The sequence below is a fragment of the Coturnix japonica genome, chromosome 9 (assembly GCF_001577835.2).
Source record: "Coturnix japonica isolate 7356 chromosome 9, Coturnix japonica 2.1, whole genome shotgun sequence".
Taxonomy (NCBI): Eukaryota; Metazoa; Chordata; class Aves; order Galliformes; family Phasianidae; genus Coturnix; species Coturnix japonica.
In genome coordinates, this window is record NC_029524.1 from 13,539,428 (window position 1) to 13,567,154 (window position 27,727).

Here is a 27,727-nt window from a genome sequence, read left to right on the forward strand (position 1 = left end):
ATGCTTATAAGTGAGTGTGGTTCAGAGGGAAGAAATGTGTGCGAGGAGGGTTTGTGTCTGGGACAATCTAAGCAGCCTTGTATGCTGTAAAGTAGAAATGACGCACAGAACAAGTAGATCCAGATATTTTAGATTACTACAGCAAAAATACTCTGCATTTGAGGTTCTGCTGCTCTGAGGTGGCCATGGACAGGTTTTGTGGATGGGAGATTCCTGTAATCCGTAGAACCCAATGGCCTTCCCGACCAGGAGACAAAGTCATCTCTTAATATAAGGAAGCTCTATTGTTTCATATTGCAAAAGGTGCATGAGTCAACATAATCATACTGCTGAGAAAGAAGCTAGCGTACCAAGATGTATAAACAGGACTATTGTATGTTAGAGGTATGTTGCAATTCTTCCATTTTATTCAGGGCTGTAGTATTGTCTCCAGTTGTGGGAAAGCGTGGTTTACATCTGACTGTAGAGAGGGAGAGCAACCAGTGTCTGTAATCAGTGAACTTCCTTGACAGAGCACATGCCTTAATCTGGTGGAGCTGCTGTGAGGAGGAGGTAATGCAGTGTCACCATTCCAGGACAGGCAGGATGAGACATCCATGTCTTGAATTTCAGAGATGGGGGGTTATGCTTTAAGATGAATGTTCTGATGTAAGAGTTGTGGTGGCCAAGGCTGTTTTGCCTGCATACACTGAAGGTCCTTAGGGACTGGTTAGGAACATACAAGTAAGCCTGGAGCCAAGAGCTTTTGGTCAGGGTCCTCTCTTGCTTGAAAGAAACAATCTGTTTGTAATCTATTTTTGGAGATCAGACTCATTTTGAAATCGTGCAGAGTTTGCTTAAAACTTCTTAGGAACAGAGGTTCACCTCATTGATGTTTATCGTGCAGTGGCTAATAAGCTGGGCTTTGTTTCCAAGCACACTGAGTGCTAGAGAAATGCAGTTTGCATTACACAAGTCATTACACAAGCTTAGTGTTGTGCTGAATGGACACCCTATGTGCTTGACTTTAGTACCTGTTATCAAACTAACCTCAGCATATGTTTTAAAACACTTGTGACATTTTAAATGGGAGGATTTGGCCCGGGAAGCATCCTGTTCCAGTGATATCCCGTAACAGATTAGTGGTGTTTTATTTTGCTCTGTGCTGTTGTGGAGGAGCCATGAAAGAGAATGGATTGAAGCATCACTTGTGAGATTTGGGTTAAAAGCCACTTCTGCTTCTACTTTCAAAGGGGCTGATTCCCAGTCAACCTGCTTCCTAGGTGGTGTTGAACTGGGTTATACAAATGCCCTACAAGAGGCATTTCACACTGTATTGGATCTGTCTCCCCTGGCAAGAGAGTCAGGGTGAAAGTAGTGGTCCTTGAGGAGTGTATTTTAGTTCAAGGAATATTCTCACTGTACTTACTCTATTCAAGTACTGCCATGATAGCTACATTTGATAAACTACATCCTCCTCAACGCATGGGAAAAGCTGTTAGTGTAAGGCCTGAATAAAAGCACTGTTTGAGGGGTGTGTATGTGAACACGTCCAGTGTATATGGTGGGATAGAGCAATCTGTAACTAGAAGTAGAATGAGATTAGTCTGTCTCCCTTTGTTCCCCCACTTTGAGTTCCCATGGATGCAGCTCTGATCTGGGTCTGACTTCCAGCCTCAGGGGTGGGCCCGAATGGGAAACACACCTTTCTAATCTCTGGACCTCTCACTGATTTCCTGTTGAGTAATGTAAATCCTGAACAATGGAAGACAAACTCCAGCAGGAAACTAGGGGCAATGAATTATCAGATTCCAAATAAATATGTGAGGAAAGGAAATGATCATCCCATAGCGTTAAGGGAGGGGGTGGCTGAGCATGGGTGACTTCTGTGCTTTTTTTTTTCCAAGGGATGTGAGCCCTCTTCCTATACGTTGCGTTATGTTTGAGTTCTGCCTTGGGGTCACTCCCTACTGAACAGTGATGAGCTTTTTTTCCTTACTCCCATCCTGTCATTTTTCAACCTGACATGCTCTTGTGCTTCCTGTTAGTAGGAAGAAAATCATTAGGAGAAGAGTCTCCCTTCCTGCTTTGCCACTGGCCATGGTGGCCTCAGGCTGGTGTTCTCCCTGCCTGCCTCAGTTTCCCCTTTGCAATGATATATTTTCCCTGTAGCATCCATATAATCTAGGATCGATTCCCCAGAACTAAGAACATCTCCCTTCTGAAGCAGTTCATGTTGGTATTAGGAAAAGTTTCAACCCAGAAATAGTGGTGATGCACTGGCACAGCTGCTCAGGGAGATGGGGGAGTCACCATCCCTGGAGGTGTTCAAGGGCTGAGGAGTTGTGGCACTGAGGCTCATGGTCAGTGGGCACAGTGGGGATGGGTTGGCATTTGGACTTAGTGATCTTTGTGGTCTTTTCCAGCCTCGATGACTGTATGTTGTGGTGAGGGGAAAGTTTCCTGTCTGAACATTGCTGCTGCATTTTTGGGACCTAATGTGAGAGCAGCATTTGCTTGCCCATAGTTCTCCTTCAGCAGTAATTTTAGAAGCAGGAATCTCCGTAGCTCAACAGTTGAGGCATATTTTTTTGGATAATGTGGGAATAGCACATCTGAGTCACTCAGCAAACCTTGAGAAGAATTACAGATGTAGTGCGCGGTCTTGAAAGCTAAGGGTTTGTCAATGCAGTGTCACTGTAGGGCTGTGAAATTTTGACCACGGCAACCTGCAGTCCTGCCACTCTTTTTTTCCCCCTTTATTTCCTTTCTGAAGTCTTTAAGAGGGGAATCCACCTCCATTGGACCTTAAGTCTGAGGAACTTCTGGGCAACCTGAGCCACATGTCTGATGCTCTATGGGATCTTGCAGTTCCCATAGCCCTCTTCTGGGGCTTTTTCCCTGGCATACAGTTATATATCATATTTGCTAGCTTGCTAGCTCCAGAAGGCAGCTGAGCACTAATTTTTAAAGGTTTAGAGTCTTTGCACCTTCAGCAGCTAAAGAGCTTACAAAACTTTGTCTACACAAACAGGGATGAAAGTATTTTTTTTCTATCTCCTTAGGAGCTACAGCTTTGAGATGTAAAGGCAGGACTTGCTTTATGCTGTGGCTTTGAGCCAGAGTACTCAGGTATTTATGGCATCATCTGCTCCTGGCCTCCCTCCTGCCCCAGGCCACAAAGTGCCACCCCTCTGCTTTCCTCTTGCAGCTCTTAGTGCACCCGTGCTATAAAGTGGAGCAGGGATTTGACCTGGTTTAAAAACCAATGTGAGCGCTCCTCACAACTTTTCTTTTTTTCCTGGCCGTGTTACTTTCATGCTGGATCACTTCCCCGAACCACAGCTTTTAGAAACACTAGCCAGAGAATCAGATAGAAACTTGCTGTTAAAAAAGAACCATCAAGTTTATAAGAAAAGCTCCTTAGCTCAAGCCTGCCTAGAGGAGACCTGCTGATAAATGGTTCTCTTTTTGGCTTGGGAAGTTTATAAATGAATCACGAGGACAGATGCCTACAAAGAGACAGGTTCAAAGGGATTTCAGTGCGTATTTAAAATGAGAATGCCCCGAGATGCTGATCTGTCTCTATGACAACTGTGTGAGCTGTGAGAGGTGGTTGTGCCGGTGCTTCTCTCTTTGCCAATGCACTTAGACCTGTGTGCTCAGAATGTTGGCTTTGACCAAAGTTCATTGTGTGAAGAACCCAAAGTGCATTTGCATTTGTTGGTGGCTTTCGTTTATTTTGTAGAATAGCTTTTCTCCTTGTTTTCTGCACAACAGGTGTTCAGCTTTGCAAGTGAATATGAGAAAAGAAAGAAAGAAGGATAAAGATGGCAAAGATGAGACTGTTATGCAAATGTAAGGACTGAATTGGTAGTGAAGTGGTCTTACTTCTGCTTGTTCTCAGGCTGTGTGCTGGGTCAGTGTCACCTCATCTGAGAAAGCATTGCTTTTCCCTATGGGTTTCTTATTGTTTCGAATAACATAAAGGCAGTAAAAATGGTGGTGGTGTACCCCTGTGCCATGCTGGAGACCTTGCTTGTGTTCTATCCAGTGGCTGCTGGCAATAAGGAAATAAGTGATCTTTGAAAATAGCCGTGTTTAATTAAAATTGGTGTGAATCCAGAAGTGATAGTATTGCTGCTATGTGAAATGTATGACCCCCAGTACAGGAATGTGTGCTAGCAGGATGCCAGCTCCCATTTATATACTGTACTGCACAAACTCACCAGATCTGTATGGTTTTTGAACCTCTCAGAACAGATTCTACTTGATTGAAACAGTTCTCAACTAAACATAGAAGGTGAAGAGGAAGAGGTACGTTGTACGTGCAGGATGTGACTTTGTATGTTGGGAAATTTGGGACTTCACTGTGGCTGCTGGGATAGGCCAGAAACACGTTTTTAAACAGTAACACCTGCTAATGCTGTTTGCTTGGAAGTGTCAGAAGGCAGAGATTAATTACCATCACCACTGAAATATTCCAATATGAGCAGTTGCTAGAAATAATTATGAGACATCATGTTGTCATATTTTCTGCTTTGTGTCTGTAAGGCAAGCATTCAGATCATCTCTTCTTTTTGCTGTGTGGAGGTAGTAAATGTTTCTACCAGAACAGCCAGTTAAGCAGTCCCTGTGCACTGAATACAGTATATCTGTATGCAAACAGAAGGTGCTTTGGCTTGAAACTGTGCTTGGTTCCAATGGGAGCATTGGACAGTAGGTACCAAATTCCTCTCATGTTCGGTTCCCTTGGGATAGGCTGAGGTGTGTGCACAGCCATGTGGTTTGGCTTGGGAGAAAAACCAAAAGGCCCATTTATAAAATGTCAGGAATTGCTGTGATACCTCCCTAAAGATGCTGCTACAGCAGCGGTGGGTGAGGCAGGATGGGCTGCACATACAGTGCTGTGAGATAAATGGAAATGCAGACTGACAAGGGGCTTTCACTATTCACTTCCTATCACAATTCTGCCATTGTCTAGTGCTTTTCTTTGATGTCTGGTTAAAGAGACGTTGCTGATACCCAGAATGGGGACAGCAGGTGCTGTGTGATCATTATGGACAGTTACTTATACTGCGTGATACATTAGGCAGCTGGGGGGATGTTGGATGTATTTGGAGATTCATTTCCTCTGAGGATTTTAATAGTCTTTTGCATAGCCCCAGTTAATACATTAAAATGAGCATCTAAGGCTATAGCTGTCTTCTGGGGGATGCTGCTCTTCCCTGCAGGAGAAACCAGAATGCATTTGGAAAGGTGAGTTAGTGAAGTAGGAAGGATTTTCAGAATGCCGTTCCATGATACCACAGGGAAAATGGTCCTTCTCAGGCCACTATGAAATGTCATGGTTGTCAGGAGCAGCCAGCAGCTCAGGTCAAGCAGTTTGCACACACACCAAGGAGACATGAGGTCATGTTATGGAGTTGGGTCTGTGTGGGCTGAGCAGCTTTCTGTGTGCATGGAGATGTTTGCATCGCCGGTAGGCATTAAAATATTTTGATTAAGTTGGGATTTTGAGTGGAAAGCCTTCCGAATCTAACTGTGGAGGGTCTTTCACCCTGAGATTTTAGTGAAGTGCACCCAGGGGTGTGAGTAGGATCGATGTCCTCGCTCATGTCCTGCCATTCCCTGGTCATTCTTATAGAGCTGAGCAGCTGTGTCACAGCAGGAGCAGGTGGTGAAGTGGCCAAGTTGGCTCCAGCAGGAGCAGGGAGTGGGACACTAAAGTGTAGGACTGGGCTGTAGAGCGTTGTGCTGGGAGCCGCTGCAGCCAGATGTCTGGGCAAACACATCCAGGAAAGAGCTCCCCACACAGTGGTGCTCCAGCATTGATTTACCACCTGTAGTGCAAGAGTGAGTCACGACTTCTTCTATTATTGTTGGAGTATTCCAGCTACTAACTGATGTATTCAAGTTCTCTGGTCGCGTGCAAGTGTTTTTCTAATAATCAAATAAACACAACTTATTTGTATTAAATCTACCATGTACCAGAAGCTTCTTCAAAGGAAAAAAACAAAATCATTGATTTTGAGATGCTGTCACAGCAATAGCTTCATTCATCTGCCAGCATCAGAGCAGGTACCTGCATGTGTCAACCAGATTGCAGCTATCCCATGGAAATCTGTCGTGCTTGATCAAGCCAGAGTTGCAGTGGGCAGTGCTTTGTGACACTTTCCAAATGACTTGGTTTTATCCCATCAAGTGAATCCAGCTACTGATCAGCCATTGTAAAAGGGGCTGAGCGGGCAGCCATCGTGTGCTGACTTGCTGAAGGTGTTTGCAGGTGCTCCAAATTCACACATGGAAGGCACCTTTTGGTTTCCTGGGCTATCTATCCAGTCAAAGGTGGGTCAGCAGCCTGGGGCGAGTTGCTCTTGGGGGCTTCAGGCAGCACTGAATGTCTGTAGATGAGGGAGAGAGGGGATCTGTTGTAGGTGCTGCCTCAGTGTGAAGGGATATGTCTCAAACGTGAAGCTGTTAGCTAGGGGGTGAGCAGAGAATTCAGTGCTTGATTTAGCTCTTGTTCGTATTTTTAAGGTTAGAGGGAAGAAAAGTGGCTTCTGCTTGGTTGTACTTCAGGAGGTTCAGAACAGACAAACTGGTTCTAAATGTTTGTGTAGCGCTGCATGTGGGTTGAATGTTAGAACAGAATTCTGATTTTTCATTTCTTATTGAGGAAGCAATCCTTGCTCTCTGTGTATGTCTTCCTTTCCAGTTGGTTGTTGGTGTTGTTCTTACCCAGTGATGAACAGACGTCATCAGAACATCTTCTGTTGCTTTAGATTGCATTCGTCGCATATTTGAACAGAGACTTGACAAGGTTTTTTTTCAGGTATTAATTATTGCTGACTGCGTGGCTAATCCATCATTGTGTTTAGATGGAGTCAGTGCGTGTTGAGTGATATAAGTTCAAATGTGATCAGTCTGCCGTAGGTGAAGATGTAGCAGCTCTTTGTCAAAGCCAGTTCTGTTTCACCTAGCAGTAAATGGAAGAAAGGCTAATTGTATAATGACAAAAGACAACGTTTGGAAGGAGTTGAAAGATACAGACGGTGCAGTTCTGTGATTCCTCATTTCAGTTCCCAAGTGAGAGTAGAGGGGAAAATAATTCTTTCTTTCCATGACTACAGCTCACTTTATCAAGTGTCTCTGGGCATGATCATTTCCCCTGAGCCCTGGGACACTTTATCTTTTCTTGTGTAACATAAGGATGCTGAAGTACAAAGAAGCTCAGAGAGCACCTGTGCTTTCCAGGGCCTTCTGAAATGAAACTACAAGAGTTTTAGGCAAAATCCCAGCAACTGAGATGAGAACAAAGCCCATTTTGCCTGATTTGAAGAAGCCAGTGTGCTGCTCAAGTCCATTTTTGGGTTTGTCTTTAAACTTTCCAAGTCCAAGCCCATGTCTCCTGAAATGATATGCCCTGTTAAAGTTTGCAGTGATTCACTGGGAGTGCATTTTGTTGAGCAACCCGTTGCTTTTGTTTTGAAAGCAAGTGACCGAGAATCTGTCTTTAGTAATCTAGATCAATTATCTTGTACTTCTCTGCATCTTCCTGTGGTAATAAGGAAGTTTTTCTAGCATGACTGTAATTCATTGTAATTGTAGATTTCCCCTGAATACGTAGTTGTGTAAAATGGGACAGTGAAACATAACTTCCTAGTTAAGATGTTGGTCCACCTTGCACTTTGTTTTTGAGATTTGTCAGTACTTAATATTTCATGAAGACCTCCTCCCTGCATGCATTCCTTTGTGTGGTGCTTTGCTGGGTTGTAAAAGAGGCAGTGTGTTGCCTTGGTGCTGCCTGCTCCCATCTCCAGACACAGCTATTGATTCCTCCCCAGATATACATATTCATAAGTTGTATTGTCAACACCTGAAAACTTGATGGTGGTATTAAGCCATGCCCTCTGAAGTTAATGTATTCTGTGGTTTGGATCTGGGCTGGTAGCAGATTTATTGCCGATTTTGTGCCAATTTATTACCAACAGAGTCGGTTGCAATCCATTGCCCGTCCGTGATGGGCTTCTGTTAAATTGATATTCACTTGAAAATGAAGCAAGAGGCGGTGAGAAAGTAGTCTCGGGGGTTTGCTGAGCTCAAGGGGTTTGGGAGACTTCAGACATCTGGAAGAAACCAGCCATGCAAAATCACCATGAAAGGTTTTTGTGGGTGACTCCTTTAACTAGAATTGCAAATCTTGTTCCTGTCTCAGAAGTACAAACTTACTGAGCAATCACGTTTGTTTGTTTGTTTTAGAAGCCAGAGTGAAACAAATTGTGCTTTGTGCCTTCCTTGACAATTGAAATCAACTATTTGTATCCTAAAATTTGATCCATCTGATCTGGCTCTCCTTGGGGATTGCGGAGCTGTAGCTTATTGGGTGTCCTGTGGCAATGCTGGGGTCAGCCCTCTAACAGAGACATTCTCACTCCCATGCATCAACAGGAGGTTTTGCATTAGCTTTACAGCTGCAGTTTCACCTCAATTTCAAGGTCTCTGTTTTAATCTCAAGACTCTCCTTTCTTTTCTGAGAGAGCTCCATTGATCCAGCTAGAGCTTTGCTTTTAATTAGCATGTTAGGGTAGGAGCTCACCCACAATACTAGGAAATAAAATGCTTAAATGGCTAAAATGGGATTTAAAAAGATGCAATTTATTAGATGGTTTCTCTCAGTGATGTGTTTAGCAGGTATAGAAGAGAGAATGAACTAAACTGGGCTTTGGCATTTGGGAAAGTGAGTCATTTTTTCTGTTGCATCACGTATAAACTTTTCCCTTCTCATGTATGGTATGGTTGAAATTACTTTGAGGTTTTGAATTTTCACTTCAACTCTCTGTTTTTTATTATTTTCAAACATTGCTGAAAGCGGTGGTTGATAGTCTTTAAACTGTGCTCGCATTGCCTTGCTCTTTATGGTTTTTATTGCTGTTGTTTTTTAAGTAAGTCAATGGGCAACATATAGGTGGTTAAATGAGATGGAGAGTTAATGGTGAGAGCAAGAGGTAGCCATGGTGATGGATGAGTAGTCAATGGTGGCAAGTGGTTCTGTTGTTGAACTGCCTTTACTCAGAGGACCAACCTTGGATTCTTTCTGCATTATGGTCATCCCTTCAAATTCTGAAGCATTTGTACAGGTTCTTTAAAATCAGTTAAACATGATGGTATTGCAGCTTGTTGAGGCAGCAGACAGATGAGTCTTCAAAGAATGCAAAACGGCATGGAACCCTATGAATGCCCCGCTGACATAGGGCCATCACAAGGAAGAGTGGTTTCTGCCACTATGTCTTCCACGCTTTGTGAAAACTTGGTTAAGTCTTCAATAGGCATTGAATATTGAGAGAGGCCAGAGGGAAATCCAGTATCTGAATGGAGTCTCCCCAGATTGGACGCAGCACAGAAACAGTTGATGTCCACGTGGTGTCTCCCATGATGGACAGGCTTTTTGGGGTGATGAAATTCAGCAGGTGGAGTGGTGTTAAACCTTCCCTGCTCTGCCTGTTTTGTAGGGAGAAATGGCTGCTCCTTCAAGGAAGCTGCTGGATGACCTTCCTTCCCTTGAGCTGAAGGCTCCCAGCTGCAGCTGGACACTGCAGCAGAGAGGGGACTTGCCCCAGCCCCTAAGCGTCTGGGCTCAGTGACACCATCTGGGCTTCAGCCCTTCAGGAAAATTGTTGAAGAAAAGGCAGCTCTTAAAACCAAATTATTTGGTTTAGTGGTTTTGGATTTTTTTGCACAATTTTGGCTTGGTATGTTCTTGGGCCTGGTTTATCCTTGCTCTTGCTGTTTGTAGCTTGCTTTGGACTGAGCACTGAGGAGCAGTGTTTTTTAGAGTAATATTTGCAATACTGGTAACATAGTGATGGGTACAAAATACAACTTAAAGGGGGAAGACTTGCAAAAAAGAGCCGTGAAACAAATGCAACCATGAGTTATACCACCCAACTGTCATTAATGCTTTGTTTGAAGATTTATGTTAGTGGAGGGCATTTTTTGTTTGCCCAAAAGAAAAACTCTTGCCCTCCTTCAAGGAAGGGCTACCCTAAATGTTTTCGGAACTAACATATGGATCACAGAGTTGTAGGGATTGGAAGGGACCTCTGAGGGCCATCAAGTCCAACATCCCTCTAGAGCTGGTTCCCTACAGTGGTGTGCCCAGTCTACTTAGTCTCATGGGGAAGAGGTTTGATCTTCAGTGCTGACAGATCTTGTCAAAGCCCACATGATCCTCCTCTTAGAGAGGTCCTTATGAGAGGACAGACATTTCACAGCTCGCTGAATGTCAGCTGTGACTGTGCGCCAATGCCTGGAATGTGCTGTGCCTGGATGCCGATGCCTGCAGCTATGGCATCCTGGAAATGTAAATCTGGAAAGAGCTTTAGGGGAAGATTCTTTCCTTTCCTTGGCAATAGGAGGAGCTCAGCTGGCAACGGTCCTGAGCCACGTTTGTCATTGCTTTGTAGCTGCTGGGGCCTGTAGGCAGAGCGTTTCCTCCAGGAGATGTCTCCATGACCTTCACCCACACAGCCATCTACAAGGGACATGGGAGAAATTTGCCCCTGAGCCCTTCCCTCACGTGTCCCTGATTAGTCACTGCCTGGAATCTGAAACACCAGAGGCCTGCAGACACTTCATGAGCCAAGGTCCACTGGGGAAGAGTTCAGCAGTCTGCAGAGCTCACCTGACTTTAGCCCACTTGTCAAGCAGGGTGACTCACACAAGGTTATCTTGAATCTCATCCAACATTTATGCTCATTGCAATCAACAAGACAACCTGCTGGCTGTTTTAATAGTGTTTTACTGCACCTAGCTGCAGCGTTGCACTGTGCAGGGGAATACTGGGGTGTAAGGTGCCCTTACATGCAGGCCAAGCTAGTCACCTTGAGCTCCCCACAGATAATTAGAATCACAGAATCATTAAGGTTGGAAAAGACCTCTAAGACCACCATGTCCAACCCCAGCCCATCCCCACCATGCACACTGACCTTGTTTCCACATCCCCATGATTCTTGGATGGTGACTGGGATGGTGACTCCCCCACCTCCCTGGGCAGCCTGTGCCATGCACCCCTACTCTTTTTGAGAAGAAGACATTTTTCCTGATGTCCAACCTGGACCTGCCCTGGAGTAACACCGTCACCTCTTGTCCTCTTGTGGTGGCAACTGTGTTTTTTTCAGCCCTAGGGTTGGGTTGATGGAAAGAAGCGTGAGGTTTGGTTTATGGAAGAAAAAAAAATTAGCCCATTCGAAAAGCAATTTGTTTCTGCTTTCTGTGAGCGAGGCTTCCAAATGAACTTTTAGTCAGTTCTGCAGTACAATCAACAGGACTGGAAAAAAATACCAAGTGAAGTAACACAGTGGCTGTGGTAAACATGAACCGAGGCCTTGGAAGTAGCTAATGGCATACCACAAAAGAGTCTCCTTTCACCCACCGCCGGCCGTGCCAGCAGCAAGCGCTGCCAGCGCTGGCTTCTCTCAGAGGAAAGCATCATTTGGCTCCCTTTTGGATTTCATTACTCTTCCTGCGCTCCCTCCTGCTCGCAGCAAAAGCCTTTCCAGTTGTAAAGAAGTGAATTAACTCCCTTGGTGTCAGTGATGGATGAGGCGCTTTCTCCCTCTTCAAAGAGGCGAGCCGTGCCGGTGAATGCGGGCCAGCCGAGTTGAAAAGTCCAAGCGGAACAGGGGAGCCCACGAGGTGACCCAGCTGTCACACAGGCACCCTGGGGACGGCTCCCACTGGTGCCGTGCAGGATGGGAACAAAGCCGCTCTCAGCGCATTCCCCTCCCACCGGGCTCCTGGGTTTTGTCCCCTTTCAATGGCCTTGGGCTCATGGCTTAGCACACAGCAGCCGTCGGCACAGGGCTGGAGCCTCAAAGGCTTTCAGGGTTAGCACGCTGGTACTTGGAGAGCTCATTCCGGGCGTCCATGGCTAATCATATTAAAGGTGACCTCGTGGGCAGTGCTTTCCATTGTTGCCATATGTTTTGTCCAGTGCTTGAGTGATGTTGTGCATTGGAACGTATTCATGCGTCACCTAATTTAATCACCAGGCTTAATCCCTTCTCCTGTTCTACACTCTTAGAATTTACTGGCTCTTTGTGCATTGTCTGGGTCTCCTTCACAAGCCAATACAGACTCCTGCAGATATTTTTATTTACTTCCAGAATCTATTTAAAAAAAGCATCCAGCAACAAACCCAGTAAGTTCTGCACAGAGTGAGTGGCGTGGTGGGTGCTCCGGAGGCTGGCCCTTATCCCTGCCCTCTTCTTCCTCCATCTTTTCCATAGAGACATTAAGGATTGGGCTCAAGGGTTTAAATAAGAACAAAGCAAAACAATGTGAATGGAAAAATGACTGAGAAAGCTGTGCGTCTCCTTTTAATATTGTTGGAATAACTAACTAATTTTGAGAACTTTACTGTCTCTGTAAAATATAGTGTTGGTTTCTGCCTTTAAAACTTACTGCTTTGGTATGGACAACTCCAATTCCAGCACTGAACTGGACAAGATTAACCCAGCAAAGCCACGAGTCCATCATGCTGGGAAACTGGAAAGTCTGATTTATGCAAAACTGCTGCACAAGGGAGAGAATAGAGCTCTGTGAGAGCCGACATGGTTCACAGAAGCCAGACGTTTCTAGGGAGCGGCGCTTGCAGGATGATTTCTAAAGCTTTTCCCTGCCCCAGCTGATGCTGCAGCGTGGAGGTATAGGTTAAAAACTGGGACGAGAGATCCAGTTGTCTTGTGACTCGCTTTAGGAGCAGACGGGCTCAGCCCTGGCAGGGGAAGGCAGTGATGAGATTTTAGGATGATACATGATCAGGTTGCTGCTGTGCTGGACTCCCAGAGGCAGGAAGCCTTTTCGTTTTCTTACACTTGCCGAGGCAGATTGTTGAATAAATAGCTCATGGTGCGGCTCAGTTCTTAGATTCTCCTTCCCCGCCTGCAGCGCACTGGTACCCACAACTCCAAACAGCGGAATACATCCCGGATGTCTTTGAAACCTTAAACATGGCTCGTACCGATCTGACTGAATTGCAGCTTTGAGCTTTCCTCTGTGTTAGCATGCAGGGTTTCTTGCAGCTGAGTTTGCACGCGCCGATTTGCTGATCTCCTGCGACCGCGTGTTATGGTTTAGGCTTGATAGGAGGAAGGAGGAATGACGTAAAAGATTGCAGATTTGTGACCGGTTTTAAAAATAGTTTTAAAATATTATGTATCTTCATCTTGAAGAAATGCAATACTGCTTGGAAACCACAACTACTGAACATAAACCATGTCAGGCCCCTTACATATGTTAAATAACAGTGCGGAATGGAGGGTTATAAACAGCCTGCTGCGCGCTAGCACTGGAAGAAGATCACTGATTTGCCCCCAGCGATCAACAACGACGTCGCAGGCTCTGACGTCGACTTGGCTGTACAACACCACTTTACATTTTATACCGCACCTTTTCAGAGCAAACCTTGCCAGAGTCCTTTCCGAAGCGTGTGCACGCAGGACTCGCTTCTCCGCTGGACCGGAGCCGGAGCCGCTGCAAGGGAAGCGGGAGGGCAGGGTGCCCACCCGGCCGCCAGCGGGCTCTTGGCACCTGGCTGGGACAAGTCACCTGGCCTCCATCCATCCCCGCTTCCGTCTTTTCGCAGGCTGTGACAGAGGAGCTGTGAGGTCCCTAGGAAAGAGTGAGCGGGAGCAGGTCACTGCCAGAGGAATTCCAGCGAGCCACAGCCAGCCCGTTCCTGGGGGAGCCCAGCGGCAGCCTGCTCTCATCAGCCATGGAAGGGGCAGGGATGTCCTCGAAAAGCTTGGAATCGCCTGCTGAGAGAGCTCAGAGCAGCAAGATTGGGGCTGGGCTTTGGGGCTGCTGGGTATTTCACAGCAGCACCTTGAAGGATGAGGAAGAACAGCGTGGCTTTTCAGCTGAAATCATAGAATCATTAAGGTTGGAAAAGACCTCTAAGATCACCAAACACCAAACCATCCGCACTGACCATGTTCCCCTGTGCCACATCTCTACAGTTCTTGGACGCCTGCAGGGACAGTGACTCCCCCTCCTCCCTGGGCAGCCTGTGCCAGTGCACCACCACTATTCCTGGGAAGAAGGTTTTCCTAACATCCAGCTTACCCACATGATATAATCCAGGCATTCTGCATCTTCCCAATCCCAGCTCCAGTTTAACGGCTTGCAAAAATAACTAAGCCCAGAAATACTGTTGTGATCTCTCTCGTTACCTGGTGGAGCCCTTATCATCTCGGCACAGGGGCTGTTCATATTTTTATGAGTTTATCTCTTGTATGGAGGGTATTACAAGCTTTCGTCTGTCTTCCCGTGCAGCTCTACGGAAATCCCTCCAGGCATGAGATAGTACCTGGACACTGAATTAATCTGTGCTCCTGGGTTCTCACAGCTCCATTAGGGGCTTAGCAGGGGAAGCAGTGAGCAATAACAAACTTAAGAAAATAGGATTTGCTGTGTTCAGCCTGCCCTCAGCTCCTTGTATCCTCCCAGCAGCAATGACAAAGACTGGGCATGTTACTGGAGGATCCAAAACACCAGGGCTGATTTGCAAACTGTGCATCAGCATTCCCCAATGGGAGAAAAAAGTTGAGCTGTAGAGTCAGGCATGATAAGAGATGTGGAATCATTTCTCCTCCTGCCATGTGCCCAGAGACATCTGCACCCACAGCTCTTACCTTGTTTCCATATGGCCTGAGCCACATGAAGGCAATGCCGTGTCCCATTCTCCTGCCTGCTTCACTCAGGTTGCAGCAGCCCTTGGAAGCCAACATAGATCAGGCATTTTGTGGTGAGCAGTCTGTCCTGTTGCTCTTTGTTGAGTGCTCTTTCCTTGATCTGGAGCTTTCAGTGTAGCTGGCTTTCTTGTTGCTTTCCATGAAAGAAGCCATGTGCCATGTTTCACTCATGGTGTTGTGTTCCTGAGCAGAGCTTGGTATCAGTGTCTGGATCTGCTGCTGCTTTGAGTGCTGCTCCTTTGTGCATTGCAGTTCTCTCCTTACTTCAGGCTCTCCCAAGCCAGCAGTGCTAAGCCTAAAGAAAAGCCGCAGACTGCTTGAGCTTAGGGCCAGTAAATTGAGACCTGTTTTCAGAGATGACTGTCAGGTGGATGAAACAGTGCAGCTGGGGATAATGACAGGCTGCCTGCAGTATCCACTGGTAACAGCATACCGAGCAGTGGGGTTAAGAGTTTTCCACTCAGTTGTGTCACTTTTCTTCTAAAGCAAACAGAGAAAACACTGACCGCTTTCCTTTAGTTTTTCAGGATCTCACATTCATATCATCTTTTGGGACAGGAATGCTGTAGTGATGCCATTCTGGTCAGGTTTCTTCATCAGACCAAAACGGCACATACGTGGCTTAGAGAATGATTGATATAACCTCCCTAGCAGACTGTAGGCTTCTTTCACATTCCTGATGGCAGTCAAGCCTCTTACTCTTGGTCATCCTTCTCTCTCAAATTCCCTCTTTTCCAAGTGAATTTCCATGGCTCACATGGGGAAGAGTTGGCCAGTTGGGCTGGGTGGTACCTACCTCTTCCCTTCTGTCTGAGGAAGTCAGCGTCAGTCTTCAAAATACAACAGCTTTCTGTAGCCCCCAAACTCCCCTCTGTTAAGGCTGGCAAAACCCAGCTTGTGAACGAGACATTCTTCACACAGCAAAGTCAAGTTGTCTTTTGTTGTTTGTAGAGCATCAGAAGGGCTGGGAGAAGCACTGGGAGATCAGCAGGAGCCAGGAGTGCTTTAAGGGGAGGTTGTGAGTAACGTGGAACAGCCAGGCAGTGAAATTTGGCACAAATCTTGTTGGTGTTGCTATTTTTTTATGCGGCATTTCCTAGGGATGTTTTGCTTTTATTGCAAATTGATGTATGTGTAGCAAGTACTTCAAGTTCACTGACAGTTCCCTGGTGGACTAGAGCGTACGGTGCGGTGTCAGAATTCGTTAGTTTCCGAAGAAGATATTTTTAATCTACCAACGTAAACTCTTTGCAATTGTATAATCTTTATTTTAGCCCTGTGGTTTCCTAATCGTGCATCTAAAGAATGAATCATCCAGTTTATAAATTATAAAGGAACCGAGCAGAAGCGTTTAACTTTCCTTTCTCAATAAATCTGGTTGTTTTCTATGTTCTAAACTTCCAATGCAGGCAAGTGTGAATGCTTACAAATGAACTCATTGGAAGTTTAGGTTTTTGCCAAGTGCATCTGTTTGCAAAGGATCTGGTAGAGACTGTGCTTCTCTCTGGTTTTGCTGTATTACCTGATGACGTGTAGCAGAGGATATGTGGCCATGAGATGGTGGAGCAGCCCTTCTATGTACTAGGGAGCATGAATTGGTTGTTCTGATCCCATGATGGGAACACCCTAGGATCCTTGCTGTTTACCAGGGTTTTTGGAGAGGGAGCCCTGCTGCAGCCCAAGAAATTATTTAGCCACTTATAGTGGCTATAGGTCCCAGGCTCAAAGCCCCTCTTCAGGGAGGTCAATGGGAGAAAAGCAGGAAAACTGCTATCTTCTGTTTCCCTGTTTGCTAAGGATTCACTGGCTTTTTGTGTATTTTAAATTGTTCTTGTGTGAATTGCAGGCAGTAGCAGAGGAATGACAATGTGAGTGGAACAGTGGGATTGTAAAATAGAAAAGGGCAGTGGGATTCAGGCCAGGAGTAATGCCCCAACAAGTTTCAGCTCCTTTTCATAGACTAAAATAGACTAGGTTGGGTTTTGGGTTGACATTAAAACCCCATGCATGAGCCTTGCAGCTTATTAACAGGGATAGCATTCTGGCTAATGTCATGAGAGGGAAAAGGCATCATAGAGATGTGCTGCTTGGGTGGTGCAGAATGAATAAGCCCAAGGTGGTATGTTGTTGTGAGGCAAGTGAGAGAGAACCTGTCTTCTCAGGGGACCATGAGGCTGGAAAGCACAGTTGGATTGAGTTCCCATTCCACCAAATAAGACTCCCTTTGCTGTGTTGTCTGTTTAACACCCAGTTGTTGTTCTGCCCTCTTCTGTCTGGTGGAAGGGAAGCAACATAGAATGGTAGAATGTCCCAAGTTGGAAGGGACCCATAAGGATCAAGTCCAACTTCTGGCTCCACATAGAACCACCCAAAAACCAGACCATAACATCAGCCTGGGCTGAATTTCTACCAAATGTGCTACTGTCACCATGAGATGGGACCAGTCTGGCACTTCCAACCAGTAGCAACAGCAGTTGCATGACCAGGTATTGAGGTTGGCCAAACATTTTCTGTCTGCAAAGCCAAACAGAAGGACCACCCCAACCCAGTGCAGCAGGCAATTAGTTTTGCTGGCAACAGGCTTCCACACCTTTCCTCTTTTTCTACTGTAGGACTTTTCCTCTCTCTGTTGTTACTCCATCCTGTCCTTACTGCATTCTCTTCTAAAGAAAGGGGCAACCAGGAAGAAGTGCAGCTTCTATGCAGGGTCTTTCTCCAGCAATTCTGAGCTGCAGCACAAATAGAAAAGCTCTCTGGAAGAAGTGCTTTGGACTCAAGAACAGCTTCTTTAAGTGAAAACACAGCTGTGAGGTTTGCAGGCCGTGCTTCTGTAAGGGCTCATCCAGTCGGCACAGCCAGCAATGCTGCAGCTCTTCCAGCACGCAGGAATTGGGAAATCCATTGTGAACAAGATTGAGTTTGATGGCCTGTGTGCAGGCAGATGGATGTATTTTTAAGGGACGGGGTGCCAGAAAACTCTGTGATTACGTTACTGGAGCACGGCTCGTTTTTTGTGGTTTTAAAAGTGAGTGTCAGGACTTCAGGGCTTTTTTTTGTGTGTGTGTGTGTGGGTCAAAACCAAAGTTTGGGAGGGGCATAAAAACCTGCTTGATGACTAAGTTTATTCTTAAAAAGCTTTCTAGAGCTTGCTAGAGAAGGAAAGCTTCATTTTACATGGGAGCTGTTACCAGTCTTTTTGGCCATGCAGGTGGGATTAAAATTGAATGAGCACCACAGGTAGCAGGGTCCCCCTGTCCTTTAGGAGTCTGCTTTCAAGCTAATCTTTAGATCCAGTTGCCTAGGTTTTGTCATGCAAGCTCATGTTCTGCTTCTCCTTGCTGTGAGTGACCTCTTTCTGCTTGAATACCACTACATTGGTGGAATTACCTTGGACAGCATAACCGAGACTGGTAGAAGCATGTTCTTACATTGACCCAAAGTTGGGACATCTGAAACTTTTGACCTGGTTGCTCAGCTGAACTGATAATACCTCTCTGAACCAGTGCATGTGTAGGGAAAACTTTATGTCTGATGACAGAGGTTTGGTGCTCAGAGCCAAAAGGGGATTCAAGCCAAACCATTTACTCAAGGGGCATGTAGAATTTGCCCAGTCGAGTCAATATCAGTACTGGTGGTGTTTTAGTGGCCAGAAGGTTTGTCACCTCCTTGTTGGAGTTACCACGCTTTGTCACATGGCTGGGCCCCTAATTGCTGCAGGCCTAAGATTTGCTTTTGCTGCACCAAAGCCCAGGCAAGCCTGGAGGTCCATGACATCATCCCTCAGGAAGGTGGCATTGCCTTCAGCTCCAGCTTCTATCATGTGCCATCCAACGTAACCAGGGGTCAGCCATGTACATTAAGTACATTCTCTTCTTCCATCCACCAGTGGCCAGATCATGAACCCACCTCTGCTGGGTACCCTGTGTGTGCAATGCTCTCCTCTACTGGGGAGATCCTATCAAAGCCCAGCTGTGTGAATTGCCCAGGGAAGCGGTGAAATCACTGTCCTTGTAGGTGTGTAAGGAAAGAGTAATTGCAGCACTTAGGGACATGGTTTAGTGGGTGATACTGGTGGTAGGTGGACTCCTGGACTAGATGATGTTAGAGGTTTTTTCCAACCTTAATGGTTCTGTGATTCTTCTGTTTGGGTGTACTGCAATTGCGTCTGGCAGCGAGCGAGCCTATCCATCACTGTACACACACAGATCCCAATTACTCCTTTTGACAGCTCTTATCCATGCACCTCCCTGTGCCTCTGACATCTCAATTATTGATGGGGCTCTCCTGGTAGGCAGCGCTCTGTTTGCAGCATGGCTGTGTTCCAGCTCCCTTTCCCATTGAGTTCATGCACGCACGGCACCGAGCGTTTCTTTATGTGCAAAGCTATTGAAGTGGAAAGGGATCTTTATTAGCATGTGAGCTTTGGGGCTGTGCTACTGAAGAGGGCAGTGCAAGCCAAATCGCACGGCTCAGCGCTGGGAAATCTCCCCCTCCTCTCCCTGTGAAGCCCAGCAGTGTCTTGTAAGATGAAATGATCTCATATGTTTAATGCTGAAGATCACTTGAGCTGATGATCCTTCCTTGTGACAGGGTCACCCCGCGCTTTCATTTCTGTAGGAAACCAGCCCCCCCGCTGCCCCTGCAGACATACAGTCCTGTATTTTGAAGAGCAGTGGCCTTTGCTTTGTCTGGATATTTGTTTGCTGGCTTTGTGGCAACTCTTTGCATTCTGATGAGGAACACAAAAAAGGAGCTTCAAAGCAGCGTGCGGTGCTGGAGCAATGTTGTCAAGTTGGTTCAGAGTTAGAGCTGTGCCAGAGGGAGTATTGCAGAAGCCTGTTTGCTTTGTAGGTCTGCGTGTACCTGGAAGGCTTGGGATGTCTCATGACATTGCTGTAGCAGAAGTCAGATAGGAGGGATGATAAAGTGGTTGTTCGGCTGCTGACATCTCTCCTATCCCCAGCAAGCTTTAATTCAGAAGGAAGCAGATGTTTTGTGCTTAGTGAATGATGGCAAAAGGAAAGGGCAGCTGCTGGAGAAGTTGGGACCAGGAAACAGCAGCAGCAGTGTATCAGTACAGTCCCCATAACATGGGCTTTCGTGGCACTGTGGGTGAGCAGAGATGGCTGAGCCTGCCCAGCAGCACGGTGTGTTTTGTTTGTCTGGAATACCAGAGCCAGAGAAAGAAGGGTTAGAATAACAGAAGTTGCAAACATGGTATCTCAGGGAGCTGTCATTTTTGCTTTTTGGGTAGGCAGGATCTGTGGGAAGGGCCCCCCCAGATAGTTGACAAGTCACCCTGCCCTACCTGAATAGCTGTCCCTTGCAGCCTGTCCAAACACAGCCGGTTTCCCTCCCAGCCCTTTTCCTTCCTTCCCATGCCCTGGACTCACCCCTCACACAGAGCAGTGCTACAGAGCCCAGGTGAGATGTAACCAGAGGTGCAAGCCCAAAGGCCGCTGATCTGAGAGCTGGCAATGGGGGAGGTTCAAGCCATCTTCACTGTGCCTCTATCAGAGCTGTTGTTACAAGCAGCCATACCCACACATACCCAATTTTGCACTTTCTTTTGTTTTTCTTCCCTGCAATGTGGTCCCTCCCCTTACAGTGCAGGGCGTGTGGGGCTGTGATAACCACGGTCCCTCTTGGCTCAGCAATCCTTTCTGATATCCCAGCAGGAAAGCTTAGGATAACCTGACCTGGGAAAATGGCTTTGGGGAGTTCTCAGCTCCTCCTGCTCTCAGAGGTGGGTCTGAGTGATATTCTGGGCTGCAGCAGGTCACAGCTCACAGAGCAGGTGCAGTTGGGTTCAGCCATGTGCAGGTTGCCATCTGGACAGCGGTGTGAATTGCAATGCCTCTGTCTTGAGCACAGACACGTGTGCTGCACGCTGCTGTAGGAGTGTGTTTCAGAAGGGCTCACAGGGTTGGGGTGTGGAAGTCACAGGAGATTGGTTGGGTTTGACCTCAGTGTTGCTCCTGGTTCTGGACTCAGTGTCCAAGATGGTGAAGTTTTCTATGATTTCATGGTATTAGGTTTTATTTGGGTCAATGAGAGCACAATGTAAGACTGCTCCTCGGTAGGGAAGGGAATATTGGTGCTCTGTGCAGTGATTCAGCACATGGAGTTTCTTAACAGCCTATGGGAGAAAGATGCTTTTATTCACTATTTACTCCTGAATAGACCATCAGTTCGAGTTAGCAATTTCCTTAGAGCCCAGAGGAGAGAGTGTGATCAAATGGAGTGGCTCAGCACCGCTCTCCTCCTCTCCCTGCTCAGTGAGGTCAGGCTCAGCATTACCAACATCTCAGCCTTCACTGTGGCCTTCCAGGCCCATTGCAAGTCTTGAATGATCACCAAGTCCAACCCCAACCCATCCCCACCATTCCCACTGACCACATCCCTCAGAGCCACAGTTCTTGAACACCTCCAGGGCTGGTGACTCCCCCACCTCCCTGTGCAGCTGTGCCGGTGCATCACCACTCTTCCTGAGAAGAATTTATTTCCTAATATCCAACCTGAACCTGGCACAATTTAAACCCCTTGTCCTGCTGTTCTCAGCAGTCCCCTCTGAAAGATGTGTCCCTTCCCACCTGATCCTGGTGAGGGGCTGCAGCCCTCCTGCAGGGCACAGAGCTGCCCATGGGGCACCCACATGGCACCCCCAGTCTTCCCCTGGGCTAAGGGGCTCAGCCATTTTTTGGGGCTGTTTGGCATATCAAATCACCAGAGACATTTTCATTAGAAATAAAGTCTCCTTTCAGAACTGCTCTTTGAAAGAGGATTAGCTTTTCCCCCTTAAATAAATGGAGCAGAGCAGTATCTGCAAGCCGCCAGCCCTCGCCGAGTGCCTCCTTGGAGCTGCAAGGAAAAGCAGCTTCCAGGTCCCATCGCAGCCTCCTGCCGGACACCGATCCAAACTGCAAACCCTCCTAACAGCTCTTTAATAACTCCGAGCAGAAGGAAAAATCTGTCACCTTTCCTCCTGCGGTTTTTCCTCCGCTCTAATGTGCTGGGGGAATGGGATGGAGCCGGGAAGGCTTTCAGAGAAAGGCTCGTGGGAACTGCAGCGAGCGCTCCTCTCTTTGGTGTCTGAGGGGAACCGCAATCGCTTTGGTGAAGGGCGGTGTGTGTGGGTGGGTTTGGAGGGGTGAGCTGCTCTGACCCATGCATTGCAGAACAACCACAAACACTTTATAGTAACAAAGGGTGGAAAAAGCTAGAGCCTTTCTGCAACGCATGTGACTTTTCCCTGAGGTTTGGAACCCCGTGCTATGTTCCAGGCCACGGTGTTTGCGTGTCAGGCTCGGTGAGCTGCTTGGAGTTGCTGTGATGACTGAGAACAAAGCCTAAAATGTTGCTTTCTTTTTTGTCTCTCCCTTCTCATCTCCCCCCACCTCCTCTCTGCAGCTGAAGCTCTCATTTACCTTGGACCAGGACAGTGGGATGCCTCAAGGCTGCTATATCTATCAGTACCGGGACAGCAACAAGTAAGTCCCACGGGCACTGCACACAGCAGGTAGGGGAAGGTGCACCCAGAGGAAACTGCCCTGTGTCTGGCACAAGGAGCATAGATGCTTGTGCCACTTAAAAGTGGATTGGGGCAGGCTTCAGACTTGACCTGAACCTGGGAACAACAACTGCAAAACCAGCTCCTTTAACCTGCACAAGACCCTGTGGCCCCCTTGTTCCATTATGAAGTCTCTTATGATACTGGAGTTTTGGAGCACAGTCCTCCATTTCCAGGTGCCCTGCCTAGTTTTTCTAGCTGCCTGTTGAATTGGCACCCGAGATGTTTTTATTTCAAATCGCATTCTCATTATCAAATTGATGGCAGCAGCACAGTTGAGGATATTTCTGTGCTCGCGCTGGGTTGCTTTGCATGAATACCAGTGTGTCATAAATCCATAGCCTGTTACCTCCACCCTTAGAGCTCTGCTGCTTGCCAGTTATTGAAGGTTGGCCTAAAATAGCAAGGTATGTGAAATTGTCAATGAGCGCAACACCCTGTAATTAGATCTGCTTTGAAAGGCTGAGAGGAGCAGCCCTGACAAGGAAGAAATAAATCTGCAAACAGCACCTACCCCTTTCTTAGCTGAGACATTTTTGTTTGAAAGGCAGCAGCACACAATGGGCAGTGAGACCATTGTGACCCCCAGGCCCCCAGACCTGTTGGGTTTTGTTACAGATGTGTGTAGATCCCATGTTTCTAATTGTGGGGATGTATCTCCAGAATCAGCTGCCGTGTTTTCTGCTCTGACCCTCCTCTGTGTGCCATTGTTGGAAGAAACTCCTGGGATGGGAGTGGAACTGTCTGGTGCAAGTGCTGAGGCCAGTAGCAGTGCAGTTGCAAACATTGCTTTTAGCCGTGAGCCGTCCAGCAGGAGACAAAGTCACTGCAGCATGTTGGCAGCTGTTGCTGTTAGAGATGTATGGCTGTGACCTGCATTTCTGGCAACCACAGGAGCTGAGACACCCAGAGCAATGCCAGCCAGGACTGTGCATTTATGAAACACAGTGCAGGCAGGAGGAGTGGAATTGCAAACAAACCCAGACCTGTGCACATCTGACAAATCCAAGCTACAGTGACATCTCCTCACGAGGCCCTCTGCTCTATATTTTACAGCTGGCTTGAGCAGGGGCTGGGGAGGAGGACAGCCATTCGCAGGGAGAGCCCAGCAGGGTTTGGGCAGGCACTGACCCCCTCCATGCCCTGAGCCCACTTGTCTGATGGAGTGGAGCATGGAGCTCTGTGTTACAGCTGTGTATTGCTGCGACCCAGTCCCTGTGTACACACCATGCTTTGGAGCTGTGTGCATCCCAGAGAATAAATGCTGGTGAGATGCTGTGCATCCCTGCCTGGTGAGGCTCCATGCCACCAGGGTAGCGTCCCTTCCCTCCAGGTGGCAAATGCTGTTCCAGGCTGCAGCCAGACGGGGCCACCGGAGCACAGCATATGCTGGCCTCCACTCGCAGAACAAAGGGCTGAGCCTGCTGCAAGTGTAATTACTAGAGCAATTAAAAATTCTATTGCTTAGGCTAGCAGTGCAAGTACCATGCAGGCTCCTACAAAGGCAATCAATTGGAGTTTGTTCTCTTTAAAATGATAAAACCGTACTAAGGAATTTATGCCTGCTTCTGGCAGCTTTTTGCTCCCTGTCTGCCTGTAGTGCTCCAGCAGTACTGGCTGGCACAGGGCTTAATGGGAAATGGGTACTTGGGGGAGTCTGGGATCAGTGGTGCATCCTCCCCAGCACCACTCAGGGCCCGGAGCTCTGCACCTCCTTCTGCAGAGCTCTGTGTAGGCTCCTGGTCTGGGGGAACTTTTGGTCTTTGAGGACCTTGGACTGAGAGCAGAAACAGTGCTGAGCATCCAGCTGGTCGGCCCTTGGTCCTCTGCTATGATGTATTGCTATCTGATGGCACTTAATAGTCCCTGCAGAGCTCAAGGTGCTGTGCTTGGAGGAGACAGGCTGTCACTGCAACCATGATGGGGGGACCAGGGACATCACTTCTCGCCTCGTTCCTGCTCAGACCCAGACAATTCCCTCCCTTTGGCTGCCAGCCCCTTGAGCCTTCCTGGCCCCAGAGGAAATTGCTTGACCTCACACAGATGAAAGCCGTCCACCTTCTCATTTTTAAGCCATGGTACTTAAATTCTCCATAACAGAGATCAGTCAGTACAGCGTGCAGAGGACAGGCTGCTATACCTGGCTGCTCTAGGAAGACAGTCCCCAGCTGTGACATGGGGACAGCCCGATGATGTGTGCACAGTGACATTCTGCCAGGCAGCAGAAGGGATGAAGCTGAAAATGTTGTGGGTAATTATGGAAGCCTTCTTTCAGCCCAAGTACAGGAGAAACCAAAGCCATCTTGGGATGTCCCCTGGAATTCTTCTGGCTGCATCCAAGAAATGAAAGATCCTGTCCTCTGCATTCAGTGTCACCATCCAGATGCTCCCCAGCTCTACTCACCTGCCCACAGCAAACCTGACCTTTCAGATGCATTGGTCTTCCCCCAAGGACTTTTATTACTGCCCCCATTCTCAGATGAGGAATTGTCCATGGTCCCCACCATCCCACACAGCAAAGAGCTGCAAATTCTAGGCAAGATTCTTGCATAGGCCGCATTTGCAGGTGCTGGAGTGCTGCCTTGTCCCCAGCTGGCTCTCCTCTAGCACAGCTCCCCTTCTCCCTTGGCCTCCAGGTACTGCTCTATTTCTCGGGTCATCATGTTGTGCTGCCATGGCTGATACACCAGCTTGCAGTGTGCCAATGAGTTCCATTTTAACTCCTTGCTGCAGCTGTTTTTTGTGCCAGGATCATGAATTTGCAGTGTGGGCTTTCACTTTCTTTTTGGAGCAGTTTCTAAACCCAGAGGAGCTGCATCTCGCATGGAAGCACTTAAAGATCTCTCATAAAGCAGCATTGGAGTCTGGATCATTTCTGCTCTCCATGGACGCAGGGCATTACAGGTAGCGCTGCTGTGTGCTGTAGCCACTTGCGGGCAGCACCACACAGCTCTTCAAGATGAAGAGTGAAAAATAGCTCCAGTTGAAAGGAAAAGTGGTGCCCCCTTTTATATGGAGATCAATGATGCCTGGTACATTGGATTATCGCTCAAAACACCAGGACTTCAAATGCCAGGGTGCATGCACTCCTGCTGCTGACAGGTTAGTGATATATAATGTTGTTTGGGTTAGAAACCAAACTCCTTTGTGTGAGCTTTTCGTAAGGTGAATATAATATCTGCAGTGATGTACCCAACGCTGCATCAGGAGAGCCAGCCTATAATTATGCTTGAATTGTTGGAATGGGTTATTTGTCATTTGCACATTAGCTCACTCCATTTATTGCTACCACTCTGGGCTGCAGCAGACTTGGTGTAAACAGAGCCCTTGGGTGGAGGTTTTGGTTGTTTGATTGTTGCAGAAAAACAGAATTTCTTTGGGTTTCTTCCTGTTTTCTGGGAGGGCTGTTCACTGGGAGTGATAAGAGCAAAATATCTAAACCAGCTGACACAGCGTGACTCCTTTGTTTTCAAAGGCACCTCTCATGTGTACAGCTCAGCTCAGACTTCAGCATGGACCTGGTGGTTTTAGAGTGTGCTGAAAGGTTCTCCACTGTATGTTTTGGGGTCTTTTGTTTTGAGGAACTGAGGCTTCTTTGGGCAAAGAACTAAAGAACTACTTTATTACATGGTTGTTTTGTGCATCTCTGCAAGGCAGCACTGCTTGTCTTGGGGTAAAAGAATCAGAAAATCCTTAAGATTGGAAAAGATTTCTAAGGTCACCAAGTCCACCCCCACCGTGCCCACTGACCACGTACCTCAGTGCCACATCTCCATGGCTCTTAAGCACCTGCAGGGATGGTGACTCCACCACCTCCACAGGCAGCCTGTGCCAGTGCAATACCTCTTTTGAGAAGCTTTTTTTTCTTAATATCCAACTTGAACCTCTCCCGGTGCAGCTTAAGGCCTTTACCTTGAGGTACCTGATGGTATCTAATTTTCTAGTTAGTGATCAGCAAATACATACCCTGCCTGCTCTGATCTGCATCGCTCAGGGCAGTTGCTGAAGGTGCCATATTCTTTTGTTTGTGTTGCAGGCACGGATTTCATGGGGGAAATCCACATACGTGTGGTCCCTTGACATCTCAGCTTAGATGAGTGCCATCCAATAGTGGTTGTTCACCTGAAGCTTATAAAATGCCTTGTTTAGATTTCAGATCAAAAATAAAATCAATTCCATTTGCAGAACTGGATCTACCAGCTAATGTCAGATTCTCCAGAGTGAGATTTTCACTTCAGGGTGCCCTGTTGGACAAGTTGGCTTAGCTGGCACAGGGCATGTCCTACTATTCTGTAGCCTCAGGCTCAACTCTGCACATCACATAACATTTTGTAAGCATTTCTGAAGTCTTGTCAAATTGCAGGCAGATGAGCTGCCCTGTCTCTCTTTCCTAGTGAGCTGTAGTAGGGTTGAGGTGTAGTTGGAGGTCATTGGAAGCTGTTGGGCTAATAAAGCTTGTATTTTCTTTGCTCAGAAGGAAGAGTAACACTTTGGTTGTAAGCAGCCCCACGGTTTGAGGCTACATCAGCCTCCCTTGGGATCAGAGCACTAGCAAGATCTGGTGGAAGGTCTCTCTGTGTGGATGAAAACAGAACTGAAAGCACGGGGCAAGCCAGGCCATGAGAGCAGTATCATGGAGTTGACGAAGCAGGATGGAGTTTGGAGTTTTTCTTTTGATACCATATCTTGTCTTTCGTTTGACTTTTTGGTGCTAAACTTTATCCAAGTCTACAGGTGATGCATGTCCTTCACCTGACAAAGAGTAAGCATTGGTGTTGGCCAAGCAATGCAGGTGAACTGTCACCAAATGTGGAGATAAGCCAGTCCTCCTGGTTTGGCATGGGCGCAGTGTAGGTGCTAAGTCTGCATGTTGACCTTTATAACTCCAAAAGATACGTAATCCTTTCTGCCTTAAGACAGGGACTCAATGTTCAGAACATCACAAAGTCTATTGGGATGTACGCTGCAAAATAGCCTTTGCCACCTGAGACCTTGAGCAGCATGGAGTTGTTCTTTCTTGTAGAAGGGACCCCATTTCCACGTGAGGAGAAGGGTTCCTATTAAGGGCTTTGCCCAGGGTGCTGCTCATCTGCTTTTCTCAACACAGACCTGCCTCCTCTTCCTTCTGCCACCCAGCTACTTTAATAACAGGTTGCCAGTCCTCCACTGCTGTAGAAATAGTAACTGTCAGCTCCTTGGAGTGCCACTGTCACGTGGGGGCTGCCAATGGAAAAGGTGGCCAAGGAAACCTGCCCTTCCCAGTTGTGAGCCGATAGGATTCGATAATCTGACCCCTTGCAGATGAAAATTTGAGGCTTTCCTTTATGCCATACACAAAACCCATGTGAAACAGTAGATCTCTCTCTAAAACCCCATGGCGTACAGGTCAGTCACTCTCCAGAGGGGTATGTGAGCCCTGTTT

At 47.2% G+C, this 27,727-nt stretch overlaps 1 protein-coding gene across 5 annotated transcripts in view; it reads left to right on the forward strand.

Annotated features, from left to right (window-relative positions):
- DIS3L2 (DIS3 like 3'-5' exoribonuclease 2) overlaps positions 1–27,727 on the forward strand; it is a 155,909-nt gene that overhangs the window by 106,635 nt on the left and 21,547 nt on the right. For all 5 annotated transcript variants that reach the window (XM_015871831.2, XM_015871834.2, XM_015871830.2 and 2 more), the window contains one exon: positions 22,146–22,225. In XM_015871831.2, coding sequence (XP_015727317.1) covers positions 22,146–22,225 — 80 coding nt within the window. The remainder of the gene's footprint in view (positions 1–22,145; positions 22,226–27,727) is intronic.